We start from the raw sequence: 25068 nt of genomic DNA, 5'->3' as shown, positions 1-25068 counted from the left end.
GCGTGTATACTTTGATGTAATGTTTGTATTGCATAGTCGATTTGTGCTGTTACACAATCAGCTTGAAAATAGAAACTTGATGGGAATCCTAATCGGTTAATCTCCATCATTTGAGCCAGCATCATGTGGTGACAGAGCAGCGCAACTGATATCATATTGCCAACATGTTCACCTCTGGATTTGAAGGGTGTTTGGCTGCACTATTACCAAAGATGGACTATGTTAAAAGGACAGAATTTCCCTTAAAATAAAATAAATACAAATGATCTCACCTCCTTCTCGTCAAGAGTGGGCGTTTACTCTCAGGTAGGAGTTATCCGCCTGTTGTCCAACCCTACGACTGAAGCAGCTCTGCGTCAAAGCCATAGTAAAGTTGGGAACCAGCATAAAACGTTAATATCTGCTTGTGAGTGTCGGTGTGACCCTTTTTTTGTTCCCCCGTGCCTTGGGAGCAGAGAGCAGAGTCTCGTCTTCATTATTTTGGAGCAGAGTGAGACCTCCTGCCTCCTCCTCCTCCTGTCTGTGGTGTGTACCGCCTCCTCCCATTGGCTCCTCCGCGGTGTCTGCGACGCAGCGTGTAGTTCCGCCCCGGAGTCACATCGAAATACTAGTTGAGGCTGAGGAAGCGGCAGGCAGCAGCAGTGTGTACTCTGTACTTAAATATACATATTGCCGTTGATACTCAACAATATACCCGGAGAGGAATTGACTGGAACCCACCGGACATTGATTTTAGCTCGAGGTAAGTCTCACACCCGTGTTTTCGCGGGAGCTTTTTCCCATTTACCGTTTACAGATGTGCCCGATGCCACAGGAGATTATCTCAGCTCGCTGAATTGCCCAACCTGTTCACGTCGCTGTCTTTGTGTCGCCTCGTTTGTTAGAGGAACGGTGGCAGAACAACAAGCAACCATTGTCTCACTCTTTAAAACAACCGTTAAACAACCGTTAAAACGCACGTTAAACACCGGGGGAACCGACGCCAACTGGTGCTTGAGTGAGCGCGAGCGAAGCGGCAGTTGGAGAAACTGCAGCTCAACTGAAATGAGTTCATCGCTGCTCCTCAACAGTGATGCGACATAACGCTGTTTTCACACCGTATCTTCATTTTGTCAGCGCCGTGCGGGCTGGTAGTAGTTAGTTCTTCTGTTACATTATGTGCCCGCTAAATAATAACTTAGCTTCTAGTTATTTATAATGAAATGAGGCCTGTCACGATGCGTTACATCGTAAATTACCGAGCTAAAACAACTAAAGAAATGTTAGCCGAATAGCTTATAGCTTTTTTTGTGGGGGGATTCATTACAGTGATACAATACAAACCCACTAGCAATACGAGTTAACCTTATATAATAAGATACCAGGTTTAGATTATAAACTCATTGTTGAGTATAATCAAATACAAGTTGTACTAATATGTTTATTAGAGGAACATGATTTCCCTTTGTCTGGAGTTTGAAGAGGAAACCTCTAACACAAGCTAAAAGCCCCAGATCTGTGTGTTGAATGTGTGGCTTGCCTTCTCCCACGTTGTCACCGTAGATGATACTCTTTATTCTGCACGTTTTTTCCAAACACTCTCTCCCAGTCTAGACCTGGCAGATCCATCATTATCATTTAGATCAATCACCATGATGTAGCTGCAGGTGTAACACATTTAGGCACCACATGATGGATGACAATGTCACTGGTGGCCATGTGAAGGTCACACAGGTGGGAAGTGTAGGAGAGTGGGCATCAGGTGTTTCCCCTTACTAAAAATAACAATTGTCATCTTGGGATATATTTTAAAAGGACACTGTGTTCTGCTGTTTCCCAGTAAAAAATATCAGCAAAAAATTGGACATTAAAGTAAGTGTATTTATAGGAGATTTAAAAACACCATGAAGGAGCAGGTTATTATAACCTTTGTGTTATGCACTGTCTGCACATTAAAGCATTTGTTCTGTAATGTAATAATTCAAATTACCGTTCAAAAGTACCGTATGTTATAGTTTTGCTGTGGTGGGGTGTAAAATTCAGGTGTTTTATCTCCCACAATGCCCTCAACAGTGTCACATGGTCTGTAAGGCTTGAGTGGCGCTTACACAACAAGCATGCGTTTGTTGTCACTCACAACACTGTCGCTAAAGACGGGAAAGGCAAATAAACGGCAAACTATTAACAGAAAGTTTCTTTCTATAAGCTTATCTGTAAACCATTCGATTGTTTTGAAAACAGGAGAAAGAGCAGATAGTGGGTAGTTTTATTGCCATATCGTTGGGATCCATCCCCCACTGGTTGATTATTACAGTGAAAACCTACTGCCTAACTAATGGGAGTGCCGGGAGTTGTTTATTAAGCCACACATTGTACGCAAGATTTTGAAATCTCCAGGAAATGTGTTCATCTGGACTCTCTGGGCTCTGATTATTAGCCTCCGCTGAAATTTTGAATAATTTAAAATGGGTTTATGCGTTTTTCCCCCAACAATTTGTTTTAAAACTGTCAGTTATTTTCTGTTCAACTGTGGAGGGATTTCGACCCCCCACAAGTGCTTAAAAAACTAACGTACCTGACTATTCAGAGTGAAAACAGCGGCAGCACAGTGCAACAGTACTGTACTTTATATCGCATTAATACTGTAAGTGAATGATATAAATTAATTTCAATATGTCAGTATCGGGAAACGGCAGTATTAAGGCACGGATTCAGCATGGATTACAACTTGCACATAATTTATTACAGGGATTACAGAGTACATGAAAAGTGAGAAATGCTCTTGTGTAGAAGAGGATTTCTTGCAGGGATGAATGTCAGGGAATAACGCTCACTGGAGAGATGGAGACAGTAATTAAGCCACTGTGCTGACAGCCAGTCTGCCTTGTGTTCACTCTCACCTCAGCATTACTGTGTCTATTGCTTTGCCAGCCCTGCAGGGCAAAGCATAACCTGCGCCAGACATGGACATTAACTGGGATTTCTTCTCATAATTGGAATAATAATAATAACTCCGTTGTCATCAGCTCGTCCTTGATACATTTTTCGATTGCCTTTCAGTCATCTTGAATCAAGACCGTGTTTTTGAAAAACGTACAGCCTCCAGAATAATGTTCGTATTGTGTGTCTGACCCTCCTGGAGCCCTGGTGCTGCTGCTGTGTATTTGTAACTGCATCTGTAATTTAAGCTGTGCCAGGCCTAGAGTTACAGTACAAGCTCTGCACAGCAGCTTCGAGCGTTCAGACCAAAAACAGCAGATGCACACAGACACACACACACACACACACACACACACACACACACACACACACACACACTCTCACACAAACACACACACACCTCTGTTCCAGGTTAACTTCTTGAATTTCCCCTGACCTCAGCCGAACAGCTTATTCAGACCGCTACCCCATCCATCCCTGCTTCATCAGTCTTTACTGCCGGGAGAGAATTGAGGGTAGATATACTTATAGCAAACTAAATGAATGGCAACACCAGAGACAGATGCTACCAGGCTTGTGTGAGGTTGTGGCAGCGTCCACACATTTTTCAGACACTCGTATCTGCTGGATCAGACTCCTGCTTGGAACGAGGGCTCAGTCTGTATCCATTTTTTTTATCTGCATCAGCAGTACTATCAGCAGGTGGTGATGAGGAGAGGCAGAGCACAGGTGGTAAGCTTGTTGATCCAAAGTGTTGGATACGAGCCAAGCTGGACCTCTGGATGCCCCCGGACAGTCCCTCTGTGCCGCTGTTCTTCTCCTTATACACCTTCACATATATATTTACTGCACAAAGTATTGCACATATGGCATCGTGTTAACTCTCATTTTCCTCTTTTCTTTTAGTGTCTGGGAGGGTTGTCATTTGATTTTCTCTGTATAAACTATAGCTCGTAGTTCTTTTTAAGTAAGAGAAACTATTTCTACTGTGAACAATCTCATTGTGTGCTCAATGTTTTCTTATGTGTGTGTGTGTGTGTGTGTGTGTGTGTGTGTGTGTGTGTGTGTGTGTGTGTGTGTGTGTGTGTGTGTACAGAGATGGGAAGCAACAAAAGAGGATGTTCCAGCTCTCCACTGAGACAAATCCTAGTTTGTCGTAGATATAAATAAGCGAACACACACACACACACACACACACACACACACACACACACACACACACACTGCACACTGGGTTCTCAAAACATGTAAGCTGCACGCAGCTTTATTTACACTGGATTGGCTGCGCACAGCATGGATCATTTCATACTCTGCTTGCTTCAACGGTCTGAGGAACACCCGGGAAAGTTAAATGCTTTAGTGGTTGTTATTGTGGCGGAGCAAATGGGAGGTACAGTGCCCTGGTGGTTCGAAGACCCTCCCCTCAGGCGGTGTTCCTGTTAGAAGCAGTGAAATTCAAACAGAGATGACATGTAGTATCAATCTTCAAATGCTAGAACTTTATGTGGAGAGATTGCATCCCTAGTGTGTGTGTGTGTGTGTGTGTGTGTGTGTGTGTGTGTGTGTGTGTGTCAGTCATAATGTGAGTCATGATTTGTACATGTTACACATACTGTTGATATATTTGAGAAGGAGAAATAATTGATGCCTTTTTATGACTCATGTGATGCCTTATTGCTGCATTGAAAATAAAGGACAACTGCTTAGATCCTAGAGCTAACGAGGGTGGGGTGCTACACTGACTGGTAAAGCATTCCATGTTGCCTTGGTTGTCGTGATGGGAAGAGAATGACTTTATGTAAATTATGGTGAAAAAGGTCATTCGATTTCAGTGGCGCCACCAGCTGAGCTGAGGATGGCTCGAGAAGGGGGGGGGTTATGGTTGCCAAGGACACCGCCGACCTCCACAGCGAGCATTCGCAGGGGAAGGCGCCAGAGGAGGTACCTCAATGTTTCTGTGGGAGATTGAGTTGTCAGTAATCACTCATTGTGACAGCCAAGCTGACCACACAGATAACTCTGTTAGCAGAGGCTGTGTTCCTGTGAGGCAACAGGCCTCTTAGCACCAATTCACACACAGTAACAGGCTGCGGCATGTTCTGATTCAAAGACCTCGGTGTATTCACAGGCAGAGGTCTTTACTATCTCTGGGCACAAGGGTTCTCATGTCTCTGTGCTGTTTTAATGTTTTATGAAGGTGGTTTCGAATGTCTCCACCAAGCTTGTTGAACTGATTCTGGGTGTTTGTGTGTGTGTGGGATAGTGGCCTGGCTACACAGATGGTCTTGCTGCTGCCTCCACAGCTGCCCTTCGGCCAGTCTGACCGCAGTCCACAGATCCTGCTGAGCCTCCTACTCTGCCTGCTCACATTAGCCAGCCGGGACCCAGAACAAACACACACACACACACACACACGCACATAGCAACCCTCTATGCCTCTCGCACTTTGTCTTTCTCTGAGCTGTCTGCTCAAGTGAGCATGGCCCAGGAAATCCCCACAGACTGAGCGGCAACTTGCCTAGCGTGGCAGAGTAGGGGCAGGTACTCTGTTAGCAGCACTGAGTGCAAGAGCGACAGGCCTGGCCATTCACTCTTAATTATAGCCAGATATCAGAAGGAGCTCAGCCAGGAGAGACTCATTCAGACACACTCACACCTCTCTCTGACCTATCACATAAGATTTATCAAGACTCATTTGCCCCTTGCCGGCCCTCTTAGTAGTAATTATTATATATTTTTTTTCCTCTTACCCCATCCTCCCTCCTCCATGCCTTCCTTTGTGTGAGACCTGTCTATGCTAATGTGTATTGATTTATTGATGATGTGTGTCATGTATCTACAGCTTTCTGTATTGCCATCCTCTTATTAGTATATTTATCATCGTTTGAAAGGATCAGCTGTGGCAGTGCCTTGCATGGTATTATGTGGAGTCAGAGGAAAGATGATAAACATCATTTGTGTGTGTGTGTGTGTGTGTGTGTGTGTGTGTGTGTTGCAAGCACAGGATGAATATACTGCCATTGTTTACAGCACTTAGAACCTGTAACGCGAACCTAGTAGTGTCTTGTTATAGGGTTTTAATTAATAAAACTGAATGATATTTCACTTCTTCAATACCTTTTTTCTGATATCCTTGTCCTGATTAATTACAGATGAACTGTTGAGAGTCTCTCTGCTCCTCTGCTCAGGTTGAAGTTGCGTGGAACTGGAGATCTAATCATGCAAAATAAGTAATGCACCTGTGTTGCAGCCGTTGTCAATTTAATTATATGGCATTCACACAATATGAGTACATTTGGGGCATTAAGAGATTATGGATGTCAATAGTTGGCAAATCTGGTTTTATTGTCCACTCGTTTTTATACATATAGTAGTACAAGAGAAGGAAGGGTAAGGGGATAAGAGGACACAAGCACATCTAAGAGTCAAAACACACTGATTCATTGATTCACTGATATGTAGCTCAGTGTGGGGACCACTTCTTTACTTATACATGAAGACCAAAATAGATTCCTGGGTGACTCTGTGGGACTATATAGTACAATGTACTGAGCAGGGAAGAACATGGGAAGGCTGATTCACATCCCAGCTGCCCACACACACACACACACATACACACACTCACACTTACAGGGCCTTACATATCATAAACATACAAAATTCATAACTGCTACGTAGACTTCCTTGTCTCACACAGGCCTAATGGATTTTCCAGTTTGCTGGTCCGAAACATCCCTTCACCAGTGGAAAATATTGCTACTTGTCTCCGGGTCTGTATTAGTGCAGTAAATTTAGCATGCGGCTGGAAGTTATGACAAATAATTTTACGAACCATAGCGCTATATTTAGGAAGCCAGTTTGCTGTCCTCTGAGACTCTCTTTGGCTGCGTGCGTTTTCATGTGAGAGATGATCATGCCAAGAGATATATGGTTATAAATCAATACAGCCAGATGCTGCTCTTTAATCTTATAAGACCATTAGCTGATAAAGTGGCTCCTCAAGGAATAATGTAATTCTTTAAAAGCCTTCACAGAGTAATGAGAAGGGTCTTGCTGGATTAGAGATGGGTGTGAGTGTATGTATATACAGTACGTTTTACTGTAGGTATATGTGTACTAGACTTTAGTCTAAGACTGTGTGTATCTGTATGTGGAGGTTATGTACTCACTTACATTGATGTCTATATGTGAGTGCAACAGAGGCTGTCCCCAATCCAGCCTGAGTAGTATTGAGGTCAGGGATTGGGTGTGTGTAGAGGGGGCCCCCCTTTTTGGCAGGCAGATCAGTGCAGTGGATGCTACGTGCCACTCGTGCCACAATGAACCAGGCTTTTCCTCCCATATACACACAGAAAAAGTGATTGACGATCAGTTTTGGGATTTCCTCTATAAAAAGATGATGTTGTGTGGTTCATTACACATGTTTTGAAAAGAGAAAAAGACGTGACACACTATGAATGAATATCACAACCCAGACGACAAGGTCATAAGTCTCCTCCCACACACACGCACACAAATGCTATTGGAGGTGTGTGTGTGTGTGTGTGTGTGTGTGTGTGTGTGTGTGTGTGTGTGTGTGTGTGTGTGTGTGTGTATATATGTATACACACACACACACACACACAGCAGCTGTCGCAATGTTGTCCCTGTGTGTGTAATATCCTATGTTCCATGCAAGTACAACCTCTACAACATTTTTATCACTTGCATTTTGAGTTATGGCTGGCCGTAGGCTCAGGATATTAAATGATGTGCTAGAGACTGAGTAAATCTGCCCTCAGATTCAGTTTTCCAAAAAGGGGATAAGTCAATTATAGTAATGCAGTATTTAGCATTTATTAGACCTTTTTAATCCTGGAAGGCTTAAACAAGGAGGTTGTATTTGAGGAGGAAGAATTTGTTCTCTTATTTACTGTCTTAAAATAGCTTCTCTGACGGATTGAGTTGCTTATCTTAAGTTTCCTTTTGTCTTTGCAACCAATGAGACATTTCTGCTTCGTCATCTATTCAGATGTGATCTGTGTGTGTGTGTGTGTGTGTGTGTGTGTGTGTGTGTGTGTGTGTGTGTGTGTGTGTGTGTGTGTGTGTGTGTGTGTGTGTGTGTGTGTGTGTGTGTGTGTGTGTGTGTGTGTGTGTGTGTGTGTGTGTCCATTATTTAAGTGTACACCTGGGCAAAGATTGTGTCTCAAAGCTACCTAATCCAATGTTTGGTTTCAAAACTATAGGGGGGTGTTGGATAAGAATACACCATTTTGATAGAATCATGACAGAAAAAGACAACAGAGAGATGTCACATCATAGTTTTTGTTATATGGTGAAAATAATAAGGAAACTTATCTGTCAGTCTGTATCAGGAGAATCATATAAGCTGTAAGGAGGATGATGGGGCCTTAGGGGAGCCAGCTGTCATTTAATTAAGTAGAAGTGAAGCACGGGGAGCTGTGTGCAAGTGTGTCCGCACGTGAGTGTGTGTTGGTCTCCATGCTTGTTCATCTGTGTGTGTTTGCTCACCTTATCCGCATGGGAGGTTATGTGCTCTAGGTCAGCTTTTCCATGATGGAGAATTAGAGTAAACTCCAGATCTCCCTCCCTTGCCTGTAGAATAGAACAAAATAAAATTCAACTATCTTTTCTATCACCCAGGTTGTTATTGACCTGACGGGGGGGGGGCCTGAACCGCCAAACAAATGGATTTCCTTCTTCTAATTCTCTTACCAAACGGCCTGGGTTAGAGCAATAATCTGGAACTGAGCCTTGTCACAGTCCATTAGCTTTACTCCGGCGGGATTGCTACCTCCGCAGACTGTAAACTGTAAACACAGGCCTGGCCTGGTTATAAAAAGTTGGAAAGAAATTTCTAGTAACGTTCCCCTGGATGGAAAAGTCTCCCAGTCAAAGAGCAAGGCGTCACCACACTGGTGACTGTGCAGGGTTTCCACTTGTTTGTAGCCCAGACAGCAGAACACTCTTGTGTTGTGTTGGCAGGAGGGTAGTATCTCTGGAATTTGTGTTGGCCTATTTTCTGTTGTGATGTAAAGCCTGGTGAAGTGTTGACTGCAGACTGAGGCTCCGGTTGAGGACAGACATGCTTGTGTTCCTCCTGTCATTAGAATAATTGGGCTCCCAGAGACAGCAGACAGGCAGATGACACTACTTGCCCTCGCTGGAAATGAGCTGGTAATTGTCAATAGCCGTGTCCCAAATCTCGATCTTTTGATGGATGCAGCCCATTAAGGTGTGTTCTTCAGATGCTTTGAAGGCTTAACTGAACCTGCTCCTTTGCTCGAAGAGGGGCAGTCTAGAATCAAAGAGTGCAAAAATTGTTCATTTGAAAATGTTTGATCTCAAAGTTTCCCAGTGTAACACTGGTTTCTAATTTTAATTTTTTTTTAACATTTTATGGACAACTGGCAAAATGTGTTCCAGGTTAACAATATATATGTAAAAATCGTGTGTAATTTCTAAGTTGCTAACTTAGGCAAGTGACACGGAAAAGTACTGCAGCGTTTTTTTGCGATACATGGTCAAATTCCTTTACTGTAAATCAAATATGGGTTTGTGTAAAAAACAAAACAACAAATATTTTTGATCACATATATGAAATTATCTACTTTTTCAAAACTGGTGGGAAGTGTTTGTACTACAAGAGAACCAAAACATTCATCTAAACTTATGCAATTTTTGGACCGCTTTCAAGCAAAAAATCTTTTTTGCATACCACAGAAAACACCCATCAAGGGATCGTCTGACATGAAAGTATATCATAAATAAACCATAATGTTTTTGAATGAATAAATTGGTAATCTGTGTGATAACGCAAGACTCATATTTTTTATGATTATAGACACTCTGTAACAGAAGTTTTTGCACTATAAGGGTTTCTATTTTTCTACATTGAAATCAAGCATAAGCTCATTTTTATTACACTTTTTTACAATTTTTTCATTTTTTGTATGTGACAAAACCTTCCGCTACAACCTCACCGGCTTTGCTGTAAACCTCTCCCTACTACAGAGGGTAACAATGTGTGGACAGTTAAGGATTTCTGCTTTATATCACCATGGCAATACGCCTGATGGCTGAGTCAGGGGCTCCATAGAGACCCAGAGGTGGGTTAATATGAGGTCACCATGCTGACATTCAGTTTGGTCAACCTGAAGCCAGAAAGGTTAGAGTCATGGCACGGCCATGATGTGAATGATGATGACAAGGAGAAAATCTGAAGACATGGTTGCCATGGCGATAAAGAGGAAAGAGGCCTAATTGAAGGGGCTAAAGGGGGGGGGTCAGCATCACAGCTGGGCTCTCTGTCGTCCATCAAGCAGCATGCCTAGACTTCCTGACGGCCCAAGGTGAGATGGAGATGGATAGACAAAGACAGAGAGAGAGTGCATGGAGTGGAGGGGGAGGAAGATGTGGGTGGGAGGAAGGAAAAGTGGGAGGAGGAACAGGGGATGTGTTCATCGATCTCTCAGTGCCGTCTGCTGACATGGCAGCTAGAGGACTCCTTTTTGTTGGCAGAGACGCCATATATCTACAGTAGGTGTTTTGGCACGCGCCTCTGTGTCCACACATGCATGCATTCTGGTGCCTGCAACTCAGCGTTAATGTCCTCTCTTTTTACAGCCATAGAGATGTGATGATGTGTGTGAGGTAGGGGGTAGCAGTGCTTGCCAACAAGAAAGGAGAGAGGGAGGGATGCTAAATAAGTTTTCTATTTATTATCCTGACAGATTTCACCATGTCCTAACTGTAAAGTAATTGTGCCAGAATTGAAAGCTTCTCAGTCTCCCACAGGCAGCTCTGACACTACGCTATAGTGAAGGCTAGTGAAGTGACCTTTGCTGCGCAGAAAGGGCCTCATGTGGTTTTCCTTTGACACGATTTGTTTCTGCTGTCGTTTGTTCACCCAGCACAGCCCTTGTCCCTTGCTGCGTGGCATGATATTTAGTGGTGAGATGAGGCCCCACTGGCAGCTACACGCCGTTCAGGGAAATGGACCCAAGGAACAGATGAAGGAAATCATGTATGAGAGCCAGCATGTAATTTGTGTGTTACTCGTCTGCAAACAGAAGAGCTGAGTAAAACAGACCCCGGTGTCAGGGAAACCATTTGTAAGAGCAATCCGCTTCAACAGACACACTGTCGAGGCTAGAGGGACTCGTTCTACATCATCAGCTCTCTCAATCCTTTCCCCATCCTCATCCACATTAATGGTATTGTGTGAATATGGGACAAAGCCTGCAAGCTGCACAGATTGGAAATGGAATTTCCCTCATGTCATCTGGGACTACTACTGGTTTTCTAGCCCAGTTACACTAAGCTTTGCTGTTACAGACAGCCTGCATGGCTCATTTGATTGCCAGGGGTAACGTTTTGAGCTTCACTTGATCAATTCCTCTAATTTCTGCCGCTATCTCCTCCTGTCTCCTAGCCTCACATCTGTCCCTTGGGGCTAGCCCGGCTGAGAATAAACATCTGCAACCAGCTTTGTCTCTATGGCAACAGCTGCGTATGCTGAGAGGTATGGCAGGGGTGGAGTAGGTAGAATCGGGTGATGGTGGATGTTGCTAAATAGAATATGGTGTTCTTTCAGTTGATTTGATGCCCGGTTAAGGGGGTCTGACATCTGCTAAAGTCCCCAGGGGACATGTCTTTCTTTCAGGTAGAAACCAAAGGAAGAAGCAAAGGATGGTGGTGGGGGAGTAATCCCCACCACCATCCTTTGCTTCTTCTTTTGGTAGTTAGTTGCCCGGGTAACCCAGTAGAAGGGGTCAGTGGGGTTGGGCTGTGAAAGCCACCCAGTCAGTCTGTCAGTTGGTTTAAGCTCACCCTGACCCCGTCTCCCTTAACACCTTGATTACCCGGCTAGCCTGCTACAATTAAAGCGGCTTTTGCCTCCCCTCCACTTTCTGTGACAGCCTGAGGAAGTGTTGGATTGATCCGGTCAATACGCTCAAGCATGCAGAGTATTTGTTTTTCTTTCTTCCTTGTTCACTTGTCTAAATATTATTTAGCTCCACCATTGAGCCGGATTTGTCAGCAGGGATTTTGCCGGCATGTTTTAGCTCCCCATGCTGATGGCTGAGTACTTCCAACACTAGATGTTTTTACGTTTTGGTTTATTTATTTATTTATTATTTTTTTTATGTAATTTGAGGATTGTGCAGAGTTATATCCATTTGCTTCCCTGCTTGTTTCATAGCAAGGTATAATCTGTTGCCAGAGCAGGAGCACCTCTGACCTGTTTCATGTGTCAACAGACAGCTGTCTGTTCAGACCTTTGTCAGGCAATCAGAGGATGAAATTACTGGCAACACAGACATGGTGTGATGTCATCATTTCTGGTACCCCCCTACTGTGAGTTCGCTGCTAGAATCATCACAAACCAACCATGAAGGTTATCTGATACAAGCATCTCAAGGTTGTTCCAGGGGGGTTGGCTCTGACTCAGGAAGTGATTGTAGCCACTCCTCCAATTGGCTAGTCATCTGCCCAATGGTGGTTGGTTGCACAGCAGACATTTTGACTTATCTAAGCACAGGTGGACTTTATAACAGTAACAATGGCTCAATCCCATTAAGTGTCCCAGTAACAGTGACAGTAAACCAGCACACCACAGTAGCAAGACTATGCAATGTTTTAGTTTTTTTTTTAAGTATATTTTTTTGGGCTTTTATTGCCTTTTATTACAGTGACAGTTGAAGATAGACAGGAAAGGGGGGCAGAGCGAGGGGATGGCACGCAGCAAAGGGCCGCAGGTCGGAATCGAACACTGGGCCGCTGCAGCAAGGACTCAGCCTAGGTACATGGGTCGCCAACTCTACCCACTGAGCTATCCAGGCGCCCCCAAGATTATGTAATGTTATGCAGCTATCATTAATACACCTGTGAGTTTCCTGTTATGATATGCCAAAATGTCTGCTGTACAACCAGTCCATTGCATTTGGCCTTGTTCGTTTGTTTGTTAGCATTATGGGCATCTGTTTCGATAAATGCTATCTTTCTGTAACAAGGCTATTTGTGTTGTGGTGCAGACCAGTTTGGCTTTGTCTTACAGTTGTAAGCATTGACCTAGAAGAGGCAGAGGCTCCATCTGCTGTTATGTGTAACATGAGCCACTCTCCTGAGCACAGCCAGGTAATTCAATACCACTTCCTGTCCTCACCTTGTGCAAGCAGACGAGGCCTAAGAGGTACCATTTCAGGGAAAGTGGGGGAGGGGGACATTTTGTTCAGTAATTACGCGCAGGGACAAACGGCTGGCTTCAAGGGGAAAACAAATGAGGTGGGCTTTAGAGCTTCTTGTTAAACCTGGCCTGATCCATCTTTGTGTGTGTACATGTTTGCACACCATCTGTGTGGAATGGAAGTGTGACCTTTCCCTGAGAACTCAAAGATAAAACGCCCTCTATCCCCTTTCTGGCCAGCTCTTGCATCATCATGTACAGTACCGTATCCCAGGATGCCAAAGTGGAGAAGAAAGAAAATGAGGAGAGACTGTCAGGGCTCGACTTGTGACTTAGATACCTGCTGCCACCTTTTTCAACCCCAAACTAATCGATCTATATCATAGGATTAGGTTGTTGTCATGAACTGCACGTACTACTGAAAGGATTAGTCGATTCATTGTAAGAGGATCAATCATTTAAGTCATTTATTATCAATCCGAGCTGCCAAACATTCCCTGGTTCCTGTTACTTACAAATGTTGTTGTTTATTCTTTTATATCATTGTGAACTGAAAAACTCTGGGTAATAGCTCTAGGCCGTTGGTCTGACAAAACACCTTGACCAAGACACCTTGGACTGTGATTGCAAAATACATGAATACATTTTTAAAAGTGCATAGAAATCTCACCATGCCTCACATTAAATGGACATTGGTGCCAACAACGGTGTCTTATGCAATGCTTTCAATGTACAAGGGTGCTTCCCTGACTGCTGATGCGTATTATTAGTGAATGTAATATTTTCTCTTTTTCTCCTTGGACAGAGTGTTTTACAGTGACGAGACAGGAAGATGGATGAGCTGCAGGATGTACAGCTGACTGAGATCAAGCCACTGCTGACCAACAAGGTGAGTTGTGGGTAGGACAGGACAGTGACGAGCTGCTAAGGCAACAGGGACACAACTGGGCACCTGAACTGATGTGTAGAATTACACATATAAACTTAACTGACATTAGTACACACTTGAAAAACTTTCCTTTTAAAGCGAATGAGCACCCCATATGGCCCCACCAGGCAAATATATACGCTAATACACTAGGCATGCACGCTCTGCAGTCCTGTTCATCAAAGTGAATTATTCATATCTGCTTGACTGTCAAGAGGGGAAAAAAAGGGAGAGAGCAAGTCTATAGAAAATAAAGGTTGTAGATGGAGTGAGGCAAGAGAGAAGAAGAGAAGCAGGGCGTAAGACACTCAGACAGAAAAGACAGTCAAGCTAAAACGAGGAGAGATCAAAGGAGAAGCTGGAAGAAACTCATCTCTTTATTTCTAACAGCTTGAGAAATTCTAGCAAGTGAGTGATGGCAAAAACAGAAGGAAGTATGGAGGAGGAAAAAAGCCCAATTGCAGATCAAAGCTCTTCCCAATCTCTTCTGGCCTCCTCCTCTCCTCTGCTCCATCTCAACAGCTGATTGGAAAGAGGGGGTGTCTGTGAATACACAGGAGTGTTTTGTTCTACCCCCAGGCAACTGTCAGTGACAGTCAGGACATCATGAGGGAGAGTGAGTAGTGAAGTGTCTGGTCTGAGAGGATTGCATTGCCTCAGTGGTGGGTCTAAAGAAATAGGAGCATATTTCTCCTTGTGGGACTGAATTTGGTGTAAGGTAGATGTCTTGTATGAGGTGACAGGGTGGGGAATTTGCATCAGAAACATCGTCTGAATGAAGGATACTGGCACTGACCTCTCACTCCACCTAGTGGCCAGCTCATTAAAAAGACAAACCAGGAGTCATGAAAGCAGATGGAGATAATGACATGATAACAGTGATGACAGGAATTTCATTTTTATCTCTGATCCTATGTTGAAGTGATAAACAGCACTGTTCTTTCTCGTACTATGCTGCATCATCATTTCAATAATGTAATATCTGTATGGAAGTCAGAGCCTGTCTGCCATAGATAGCAAAGTAACCATAACAACAGAAGAACACCATGACAGGTTTAATGGCCTTCAGAGTACTTCGAAATAGAACATGCATGCAGAACTAAGAAGAAGAAAGAAAGGGTAATTAACTAACATGTCTAGTGCAACAGTTTGCATAACAACAAATGAATAGTTATTGAATAGTATTGCTGAGGTGTAGCACATCTTTGGCCAGTCAAATTACAAAGAAAAGGCTGGTGAATTTATAAAAGTTGTCATTACTCAATTCACCATGGTGAGGCAGCTGACCTTGTTGAAGGTGCTTTGTAAATAGACCTTAAACTTTTACTTGCTCCATGCACCTTCATCATGTCTGTAAAATACCCCAGCATCTGCATTATAGCAATAGTGTCGACTCTCACTAGAAACATTTTTTACCATGATTTCTGCTGCACTGCTATTTCGGTAGAAGAAAAAAGGGAGGGCTTTCCAGCCTCCATCTGCCTCTACACCCATATGCACCCTACTGGTCTGGCCTACAACTGAATCCCACAAGAAATTTCTCTGTTGTTGCTGCCCACTCTCGCTTCACTGCCTAACTATTCTGTAGCTTCCTGCTGTCTGAATAAAGACAAAACACCAACTGAGACAATACTTCCTGTAAGAATGCAGCACCATTACTTACGTTATGTGTAAAGAATTTAGTTATGATGATGTTGTCTGTACATAAGTGTTAATGATGTTGATTTAAGATTTATATAAAAACACAATTCGAGGTATGCAGTCAACTGGCTGTGATCAGGTTATGTATCACAGTGTCACAATCAGTTGGACCAAGGGATCTATAAACAGTTACATGAAGTCTCACCACAGTATGTCACTCATAGTCGTATTAATCAGAAGCTGCAGCGCCAGGCAAATTTTAAGTCAGTAACATGCTTTGTTTTCCGCAATCTGGCCACAGTTCTCTACCTGGAGCCAAAATCTGAAATCAAACTGATCAGACATGATTATGTTTGTAGCATAATGTGTTAGACAATTACAATAGGTGTTATTATTGACTGTACGTACAGAAAAATGGCATCAATCAGCCTATAGTATATATTAACTCTCCTCTATAATTTTTCTTGCAGAATGCACGCAACTTTCAAGATTTCGACTGCCAGGTGAGTGTTGCTCTCTGTTTCTACTCAAAGCACTGTTGAGATGCTGTGTGTCAGTGGAAGGGGGTTGGGGCATTGGGACAGTCTCACACACCTACTGCTAAGCCAATTTGTTTGCTTTCCCTACATCTGAATGTTGTTCCTCACAGGCAACATCTGATTTTTCACACAATGTTCTGATTAAATGTAGGATTTATTTTGTGGATTAAATCAATGAGGGTCATTCACTGCACTGGGTATTAACGTTTCACAGGGATAGCATTTAAAAGCTTTTGCCGTACACCGTTTTTGCCCAGCTTGTTCTCCACATTTGTCCTTTGCACCTGTGTGTCTGTGGACAAAGGTCACTCGAAAAGGATCTGTTCAAAATTCAAACTTTAGTGGTATGTCTGTGGACTGTGGATCATTTGTACTGATATAAATACAACCACATTGGTTGCTTTATTGTCGTGGTTAGAGCAGGGTTTGGGATTCACCCTTTTAAGATTTAGAGGCTAGCATTATGTTTGCTTGTTGTAATGCTCTCACCCAAATCTGAAAATCAGGAAACTGTTAATAATATCATGTGAGGATTGGCATCCTGGTGGCATACCATATTTAACCACAAATACTCATTGTGAACGATGCAAGTCAGACCGGGAGTGTCATGTTTTGTACTAAGGTGTACATCTCATGTTACAAAATAAGGACAACGACTATTAGTGGTATGTAGGGATGGTTCTTTCATCTTTGTATGATGGATATAGGTGATATTTATTAGATCTATATTATAGAGTGTACTCTCTTAGTAAATGTCAGGAACAGGTGCAGGGATTTATTTTAATAGCTTTCTCAGCTAGTGTCTTCCGCAGTAAGAGTTTGTGTGATTGTTCCTGTGTTGCAGAAACTGTGTTTGCCTGAAAGCATTTCAACCATAGTCAGGTCTTTTTATGTGATAATGTAAGGATAATTATCATTAAAGAAAAAATGGGTATCGTCCTTGAGCAGGCAGTGTTCCAGATCCCTTTCTTTGATGGTTTATTTGCATGGGGAATGGGATTGCTGGTCCTCCGCCTCTGTGCTATGTAATTAGCTTTTTCTTGCAAGGAAGCTCTCGCATGAGGAGTGACCTCCCACAGGCAAGCACTCTGCTGTGTTTCACGAGCATCATGGCTGTAACGGGTTAAACCTTTCATCCCTCTCTCACTTTCCGCAGTCACGGCTGCTTCCAGCATCCCACCAGAGCTAAATATAGCTGCTGCAGGCAGAGGGAGGAGAGAAAAGCATGTTAGCTGGAGCAGGCATGCTACATGCTCCCCAGTATCCATTCCTGTCGACATTTTCACTAATACATTAACATCCATAAAAAACTGCACTCACGCATATGTTCAGTGTGATTTCTGTCCACTCATCCTCTTGTGACTCAGTCCAGGTCCTGCAGTTGTACGTTGAAGAAGGAATTATACCAGGATTTGTCTCAGCGGTATTGGGGCAGACTTAAATGTATTTGACCTTATTTCCTTGGCAGCCATTTTGACCTCACACAGTCACATTCAGGAGCCTCAATTAATTATTAAGATAAGTCCTTATCTAGTGATTATTTGAATGCTATTTGAAAGTTGTCCATATATATATATATATATATATATATATATATATATATATATATATATATATATTTCACATCACAGCACAAAAACCACAGGTGTAAATGATAAGAGTAATGGCTGAATTCCATTTAGCAGCTTCAGTTTCAGGGTCCTGATATTGTGTCTTTTCTAATTCTTCTGAGTGGGAGAGAATATATGAAATGTTAGATATTTATTGCTATTTTAGTCAAGCATTTTTGTGTGCTCGTGTAGGACAAGACTCAAGTTGGTTTGAGATGGACTATAAGCTCACATGGGATATAAAAATGTACCACTGTCATGCAGTTCAGTGAAGAAAGCACCAACCGAGTCCACATACAGTACAAGGCATTAACAGCAGACTTTCCATGAATACAGTCCATGTGGGGGGAGGGGTCCTCACCACTGCACCATGACTCTGAGCAGCTGATGTGACATTCCAGCAGCTGGAAGACAAATCCAGCTGCTCTCCTCTTGACTTTTCTGCTACTCAAGCTCCTACCACAGGCGGTACACAGGTACTGCAACAGTCATGTCAAAAGCCTGTGCACCTGCATGAGGAGGGCGACGTCAGTGGCGGTGGTGAAGTGGGGTCAGAGAGGAGATCCAAATGGGTGTGGCGCTGCAGTCTTGTGTCACTTGCGATGTCCTGCTCACGCCACTGAGAAGCAACGAGGGGAGGAAGGTGTGAGTCAGCCTCCTCCACCCATGGGACACTGCTGTATTCTAAAGTGCATACTAAAGAACACTAAGTTACTTCATGTCCGTGGAAACTGCTAAATGAATGACTGTACACTTTAAAAATAGATCATCTTAGGGTTGATGGTGTTTGCTATGGAGAGCCAACATGAGATAGATGTCCATGGAACCTGAATGCATGCAATGTTTTCTCAAAATGTTTTGTGAGCTTATATTTACCATTATTAGATTAACATTTTTGACAGTTGTTTCCACATTGTCATCATCAGTTATTAGGTTTCACATTTCATAGTTATGTCCAGTCTTAATAAACTTTTATGTCTTGACCTTGGCTTGTACCTGTGCAACACAAAGACTAAAGAAGCTGTCTCCTTTGTTTTTCAGACAAATGGCTGCCAAGTCGTCTTTGGCTTTTTAAATCGTCACTGTCTCATTAAGAGCAGCAGAGGGCGCCATAAGCCTGTTCATTGTGTGGCTGAAGGACTATGTTTAGTGTAACTCATTTTTAGTCTGCTGGGCTTTTTCTTTTTGTAGATTGTTGTTGCCGAATGTCCTAAAGTAAGGTTTAAGCATCAAAGAAACCTAATGTATTGTACAGATGTTGCTCAGTGACCACCCTAGAAGAGGACAAAATGGACCATGCCATGTGGAGTGTCATGTTGTGTGGTGTTGGACAGTTGAATACAAAATGTTTTCCCGAAGTTGTGCATTTTTAATATGTTTGGAATGTGGAAATTAAACCTTAGATTCTGGCATAAAGCTCTACATTGAACTGAGTCATGCAGACCATCACATCACATCACTGTGTGCCTGAATGACTGCTCAGACTGCTGAGTCCTGCTGAGACACTCAATGACTCAGTGTATGACACAAAGAGGCACCTTATCTGTCAAGGAAAAGGTACATGTGTGCTCAGTCACACACATCATCTCCATGAGCTGATGTGCTCAATCGCATGTACAACAAAATCTGGCATCAAAGATTGAACCTCACAGTGTACATACAATTAGTCACATCCTCACCTCAATCTGGCTTGAATGACTGGAGATGGAACACGATTTACACAACCCTTACACTGCGGAAAAAATCTTGAATGGAAATTAAATGTCAGAGGTGCATTGTATGGATCCTATTTTTACTATTACTTTGTCTATTGACTATTATTTGTCAAGCCTGTATATCAAGTGTTTATTTGTGGAAATGCACATGCACTACATGCGTGTTGATGGCACCCTCTGTGGGTTAGGACAGGCAACATTTAGAGGAGAAACAGCAGTTTCCAACCAAACATGCTGCTACACTGACTAACCAATGTCTTTGTAATCCCACCCACCCTGTGCTGTTTGCGCAGGTGCCATTGGCTGCACAGAGCAGCCTGTCTCAAACACAGGCGCGACACCCTGCATTGCTTGCAGTTGTGCAGATGGCAGAGGAGAGTAGAAAAGGAGAGATCAATAAACTATGTGGATCAAATATCTCAGAGGCAGGGTTAGGGGAAATAGATCCTCTCATGTAGGGTTGTGAATATTGAATAAAAATAGTAGCTCATTGTGAGTTTATTTTCTGGTAAGCCTGGAACATAACGAGGGTCATCTTTTGAATGTCAGTACTAAAATGAATATTGGAGCTTTGCCAGAAGATTTTACATGATAAACTAGTGTTGCAGTATGAGCCAAATTTTGCAGCAACGCTGTTGTTGGTGTTTATCCGACGGCTGCATTTTACGCTAGTCCTGCTGAGTGACACTCTTGCAATTGGAAGTCATTAACAAGATCTGATTATGGATATTCACGTTTAGACATTCCTTATTTGGATGCTGAGGTCATTCACACTCTTCTCATTCATCAAGGTGAAGCTAAAGTGAATCTGGAGACAGTTGTTGGTAAATCTCTGTGATGAGCAGCCATTTTGCTGATGCAGAACACAGCCCAGGGTGAGCTGTCAAAGTCAGCCTCCTTCTCTCCTCGCTCTTCACTTTCTCAGTATCACAGTGTGACGTCAGCAGCCTGCTCATTTTCCAGGACTGCCTCTGCATCCTTTGTACCCCATCACCCTTCTTCCACACACACGTCCCTCTCTCTCCCTCCCACTCTCCCCCTCCTTGTCTCTCCTCCAAGCCCCACCCTCTCCCTCTACCCACCTGACCCTCTGCAGTCCAATTAGATGCACCGGTGGCTGGATGTATGGACGCACTGTGACTACCAAGCACAAACTGCAGTCTCACTCTCCTCCCCCTCTGTCTCTTTTCCTGCTCTCTTTCCCACCTCTTGTTTCTGTCTCTCTCTTGTTCTCTCTGCATCTTATCCACCCCCCCTCTTCTGCTTTCATTCAGATTATTTACCCATCTCCTCCTCACTCCCTCTGCTGTGTCTTTCTCCTCCCTCTCTTCCTTGCCGCTACCACTCTAGCCGCCTCAGCCTACATCCCTCCCTTCCTACCAACACTCCCTCCCTCCTCCTCCTCCTCCTCCTTCCTTTTGGAGATCTTCAAAGCTGACCAGCACACACTCGCACATAGCATAACACGCTCCTCTCCTGCGTGGGAAAAACATGTCAGCTATTCTGGACCTGGACCAGATTGCATGCTCTGGGAATGGAGTGGTGAGTGACAAATGCGTCTTGCCTGCCTTGACACACCTGGCTGGGTCCTTGCAGCAGGGGCTTCTGGTTCAGATTAGGGGGGGACGCTGCTGTGCGGTCTCCCCAAAGACAGGGTGACAGCAGCTGGCAGAAGGGAAAAACTGGTGGGGGTCTTTCCTGGCTCGCTTGTCACCACCTTCAGCAGACGGCTGAGACTTTGGGCTTTTTCTCTCTGGGCAGCTGCTAGTGTTTGGTGAACATTTGTTGTGTGTGTGTGTATGTGTGTGCGTGTGTGTGCATGTGTGTGCATGCATACAGGTCATGTGTGCAGTCTGCACAACCTAACTGTGCTTTTTTTATGTGATGATATGAAAGATGCATGTGTTTAATACTCAAGGGTCTCTGAATCTGCAAATGCCACAACCAGAGGGTGTGTACGTGCCTGTTAGTAAGTGGGTGACCATCAGTAGGGTGGTTAGTGTTTTTGTGTTTCAGGGTGCATGTTTCTGTACATCTGAAATGTGCACTTTTGTGTTTATCCATAACGGTAGTCGGCACGGATGTGTTTTGCTGAGTGAATGGTAAACAGCTATGGATGGTGCATAGTGCCAGAATTGTGTTGCTTATTCTCTTATCACTAAAAACAGGCAGGGAGGTCACTCACCCCCACACACTGTAGCAGCAACACACCAAAATCACTGTAGCGGCTCCTTCCCTCCCCTGCAGAGACCTTGAGTTTGTAGTTTCAACCCACTGCTTCGATGACACACACACACTTTATGTGTGCTGCAGGTGGGGAGGGCTGTGTTTGTGTCAAAGTAGAGCAGGGTGGTATGCACCTGGGATGATCTCCACTGGAGCGCATACATATGAGACATGGATGTGTGCATGCATATGTGCTTGTATGTACACTAAAGTCATTTGCAGGCTGCTGGCTGCGCTTGATGTTTCTGCCCTATAATGCTGCTCTTAGAGGTGATTGATGCCATTCCTGGCAGGGCGGGGTAGGCAGGGAGGAGGGGGGAGGAGGGATTGATAAGAGAGGGATTGCAGGAAGAGGAACAGCATGACATACTGCTCTGCTTTTTTCACCTCACCCCACCTCCCTCACCCTCCTTCGGTCTGGGACCAAAACCCAGAGTGCTTCTCGTTTGCCCCTGGTAACCTCCTGAAGCCCCTCTTCTCAAAGCACTAGCCCCTACTCAGTATTCCTGTCTCACCTACAGCCTCCCCAAATATCCACAGACACTTTTTGTCCAACTACTAGCCGCCATGACTGTATTGAAGAGGAAAAAGGGTTGCTGCCATTGCGGTGCTCTCCATCTTTTTCCCCTCTAGCTGTCCAGCCTAGCAGCCCCACCCCATGTCTGATTCCTTGAGACGCTGCTGTGTGTACATATATACCCATACTTGTTTCTGTGAAAGGAAATGATGAGCTCTAAGATCAATACAGCTTATAAACCATGCCAAGAGCTAAATGGATAGATAAAAGGTCCTCTCCTTCACTCTCTTTTCATAGCCCTTTTCTCCATGATCCACCCTTGTTTGTGCCAGGACATGGCTGGAAAGGAATGATACATTTAAGCACTGCGCCCCTTCTGTTTGAAGGCACACCCTTCTGTTAGTCATACAGGACTCCCTCTGTCTTCTCTCTTTTTCCTCCTGTCTCTGTCACTCTGTCCCTGCTTGCTTTCACGCTCTATTTCCTCCCATCCACTTCCAGACTCCCTCTACCTCTTGGTCTAGCTATTCCATCTTCTTTCTTTATTTCCCCTTTATGTTCCCATCACCATTTTCATGACCTATCATGGGAGGGGCCTACACGCCTGCTCTTTCTGGCATGTGTACAGTACATGCTTGAGAGGAGAAGGTATTTGAACAAGTGTGTCTTCTTTATTTCTTAGAGCAAGGCCTCTCTTTCTACACTGTGTGTCCTTGACTCTGTCCTTGTCTAAAGCCGAAAATTCTGCAGCAACACAGAGTTTCCTCTCCATTTATAACAGGTTGTTCTGCCCCCCCCCCTTCACTAGGCCGAGGTTGCCAAATCATTCCATTATCTGTGAAAAGGCCTCTGACGAGCACAAGGTTTCTTGTCAGCAGGAGAGTATCTTCAAGGTTTACTCCATCTCAGGAAGAGTGGTTAAATTCAGTATCAGCAGATTGTAGCACACCGTCAGTGAGGGTTGCAGTGTTTTGTTTTGGTGTGCATCATTTTCATGTTTTTGTGCGACATGCTAATCTCTGTACCAACACCCACACAAATGAAGATATCTCATTCCTTTGCTGACAGGATGAGTAGTTTTCCCCTTGTGTTGCTGTGTCCATTATAGATTGCAGATCCAAATTACTGCAGCCATGTCCTTGAGAATTAACCTTCATCTCTTCTGAAGAGACTATAACACATGTCCATCACCTAAATGCCTACAGGAGGGCAAAGAGTGGGGCATACAGTCAGTCACGCTCCCTCTGTGTCTGTCAGCCATAACCTGTGTCTCTCGTCCGTCCAGGCTCGCTGTCTTTATTATTGATGACCAGTGGGCCAGCAGGCGAACACTAGGCCCCACCCGCCGCTCCTGCACTGTGCAGTAAACACACACACGCACATGCACGCTTCTATATCATGCGCACCTTTGTATGCAGCACCAAGTCATGTTGACCTTGGGAAGTGTTTATATTGTGTGTGTGTGTGCGTGTGTGATGCAAAATGATGCTGCGATTCTGTGCAAAGTCGGGAAACTGGCTTTTTCACTTCCTGTATATTTTATCCCTTCCCATTATGTCTCTTCCTACACTCTTTCTGAATCTCATAAACACTCATGATAGCCTAGACTGTTTTTGCTGTGTCACTGTTTATCTTATACACATAACAGTGCCTTCCAGTCAAATTAAGTGTCAGATGAAATTACCCATAAGTCATTTAATGTGAAGCTTTGTGTGTTTTTGTAGAAGCACTGCAAAATACTAACATGGGGCTTCCTTGTGCTCTATAGAGAGTTATTCAAAAGAAATCGATTAAGCTGGTGTGAGCTTTTTTGATTTTAATGTGTGTTTCTGTAAAAAGATTCAGTTTTGCAGAGTCATACTTGTGAAATGTGAAACTTGTGAGTTTAAGACCGTTTCTCAGACAGCCTATTCAGTGCTTTGTTTGTCCAAGGGGTACAGGGGGGTTGAGTTGGAGAAGAGGAGCATGCAGTGCATTCTAAATCTGAGATTGTGAAATGTTGTGTTGGTCAGTGGGGGTTTGTTTCTCCTATATCAGATTTTTGTGAATAAAATCCTCAATTAAAGCACAAAGCTGGTTTTATTATCCTTTTTATTAATCCTATGAATGAAACAATACTACAACAAATATATCCTGCTAATAAAGAAAGTGCCATAGATCTCCACTGAAAAATATTGAAAACACTTGAAAGAGCCAGACCATTGCATTTAATAACCTTCTATCTTTACAATGACCATGGACAGTGTTGTTTATTTTGAAACAACCCTACGACTGAATTTGCTAGCACTAGTGAAAATGCCTGAAAATAGTGTTGAAAAAAAAATCTAATCGTGAATCATATTGCAATTGCAATATCCGTCAAGATAATCACAGTATGACATTTTCTTATCATATTGTGCAGCCCTACTCAAGGATGTGGTCCCTGTTTATAGCACAACTGTATTGGCTAGGTTCATTGTAAGGAAGAAATATGTCACCCAAATGCAACAGTGCCGCTCCTTTATGTGTTTTTAGTATGTTTTGGATATTGCTGTAGTTATCAGACAAAAGCTATATGAAGCTTAAGCTACAAAGACAGAAATTGTTTTGTTTTTTTAATGCCAGAATTATCCTTTTAACGGTCCAGTGTGTAACATTTAGGAGGCTCTGTTGGCATAAATGGAATATAATATGCATATGTATGTTTTCATTTGTGTATATCAGAATTGTTTTTATGGGGCCATGTTAAACTGTCATGTGTCTACAGTAGCCCAGAACAGACAAACCAAACAATAAAACCAGTGG

The 25068-nt window shown here is 43.5% G+C and overlaps 1 protein-coding gene across 5 annotated transcripts in view; it reads left to right on the top strand.

The window, feature by feature from the left end:
• The first annotated feature begins 574 nt into the window (after window positions 1-574).
• The window catches only part of ndrg3a (ndrg family member 3a), a 32052-nt gene continuing 7558 nt past the window's right edge, over window positions 575-25068 (top strand). For 4 of the 5 annotated variants that reach the window (XM_051416498.1, XM_051416497.1, XM_051416500.1 and 1 more), the window contains exons 1-3: window positions 575-742; window positions 13914-13997; window positions 16148-16180. In XM_051416498.1, coding sequence (XP_051272458.1) covers window positions 13941-13997; window positions 16148-16180 — 90 coding nt within the window. In that variant the 5' untranslated portion in view covers window positions 575-742; window positions 13914-13940. Of the gene's footprint in view, window positions 743-13913; window positions 13998-16147; window positions 16181-20699; window positions 21084-25068 lie in introns of those variants that run through there. The other variant, XM_051416499.1, reaches the window with a different exon arrangement.

This window comes from Dicentrarchus labrax, unplaced genomic scaffold, assembly GCF_905237075.1.
Source record: "Dicentrarchus labrax unplaced genomic scaffold, dlabrax2021, whole genome shotgun sequence".
NCBI lineage: Eukaryota > Metazoa > Chordata > Actinopteri > Moronidae > Dicentrarchus > Dicentrarchus labrax.
The sequence above is the reverse complement of the archived record's forward strand: the minus strand, read 5'-3'. Positions and strand labels throughout refer to the sequence as shown.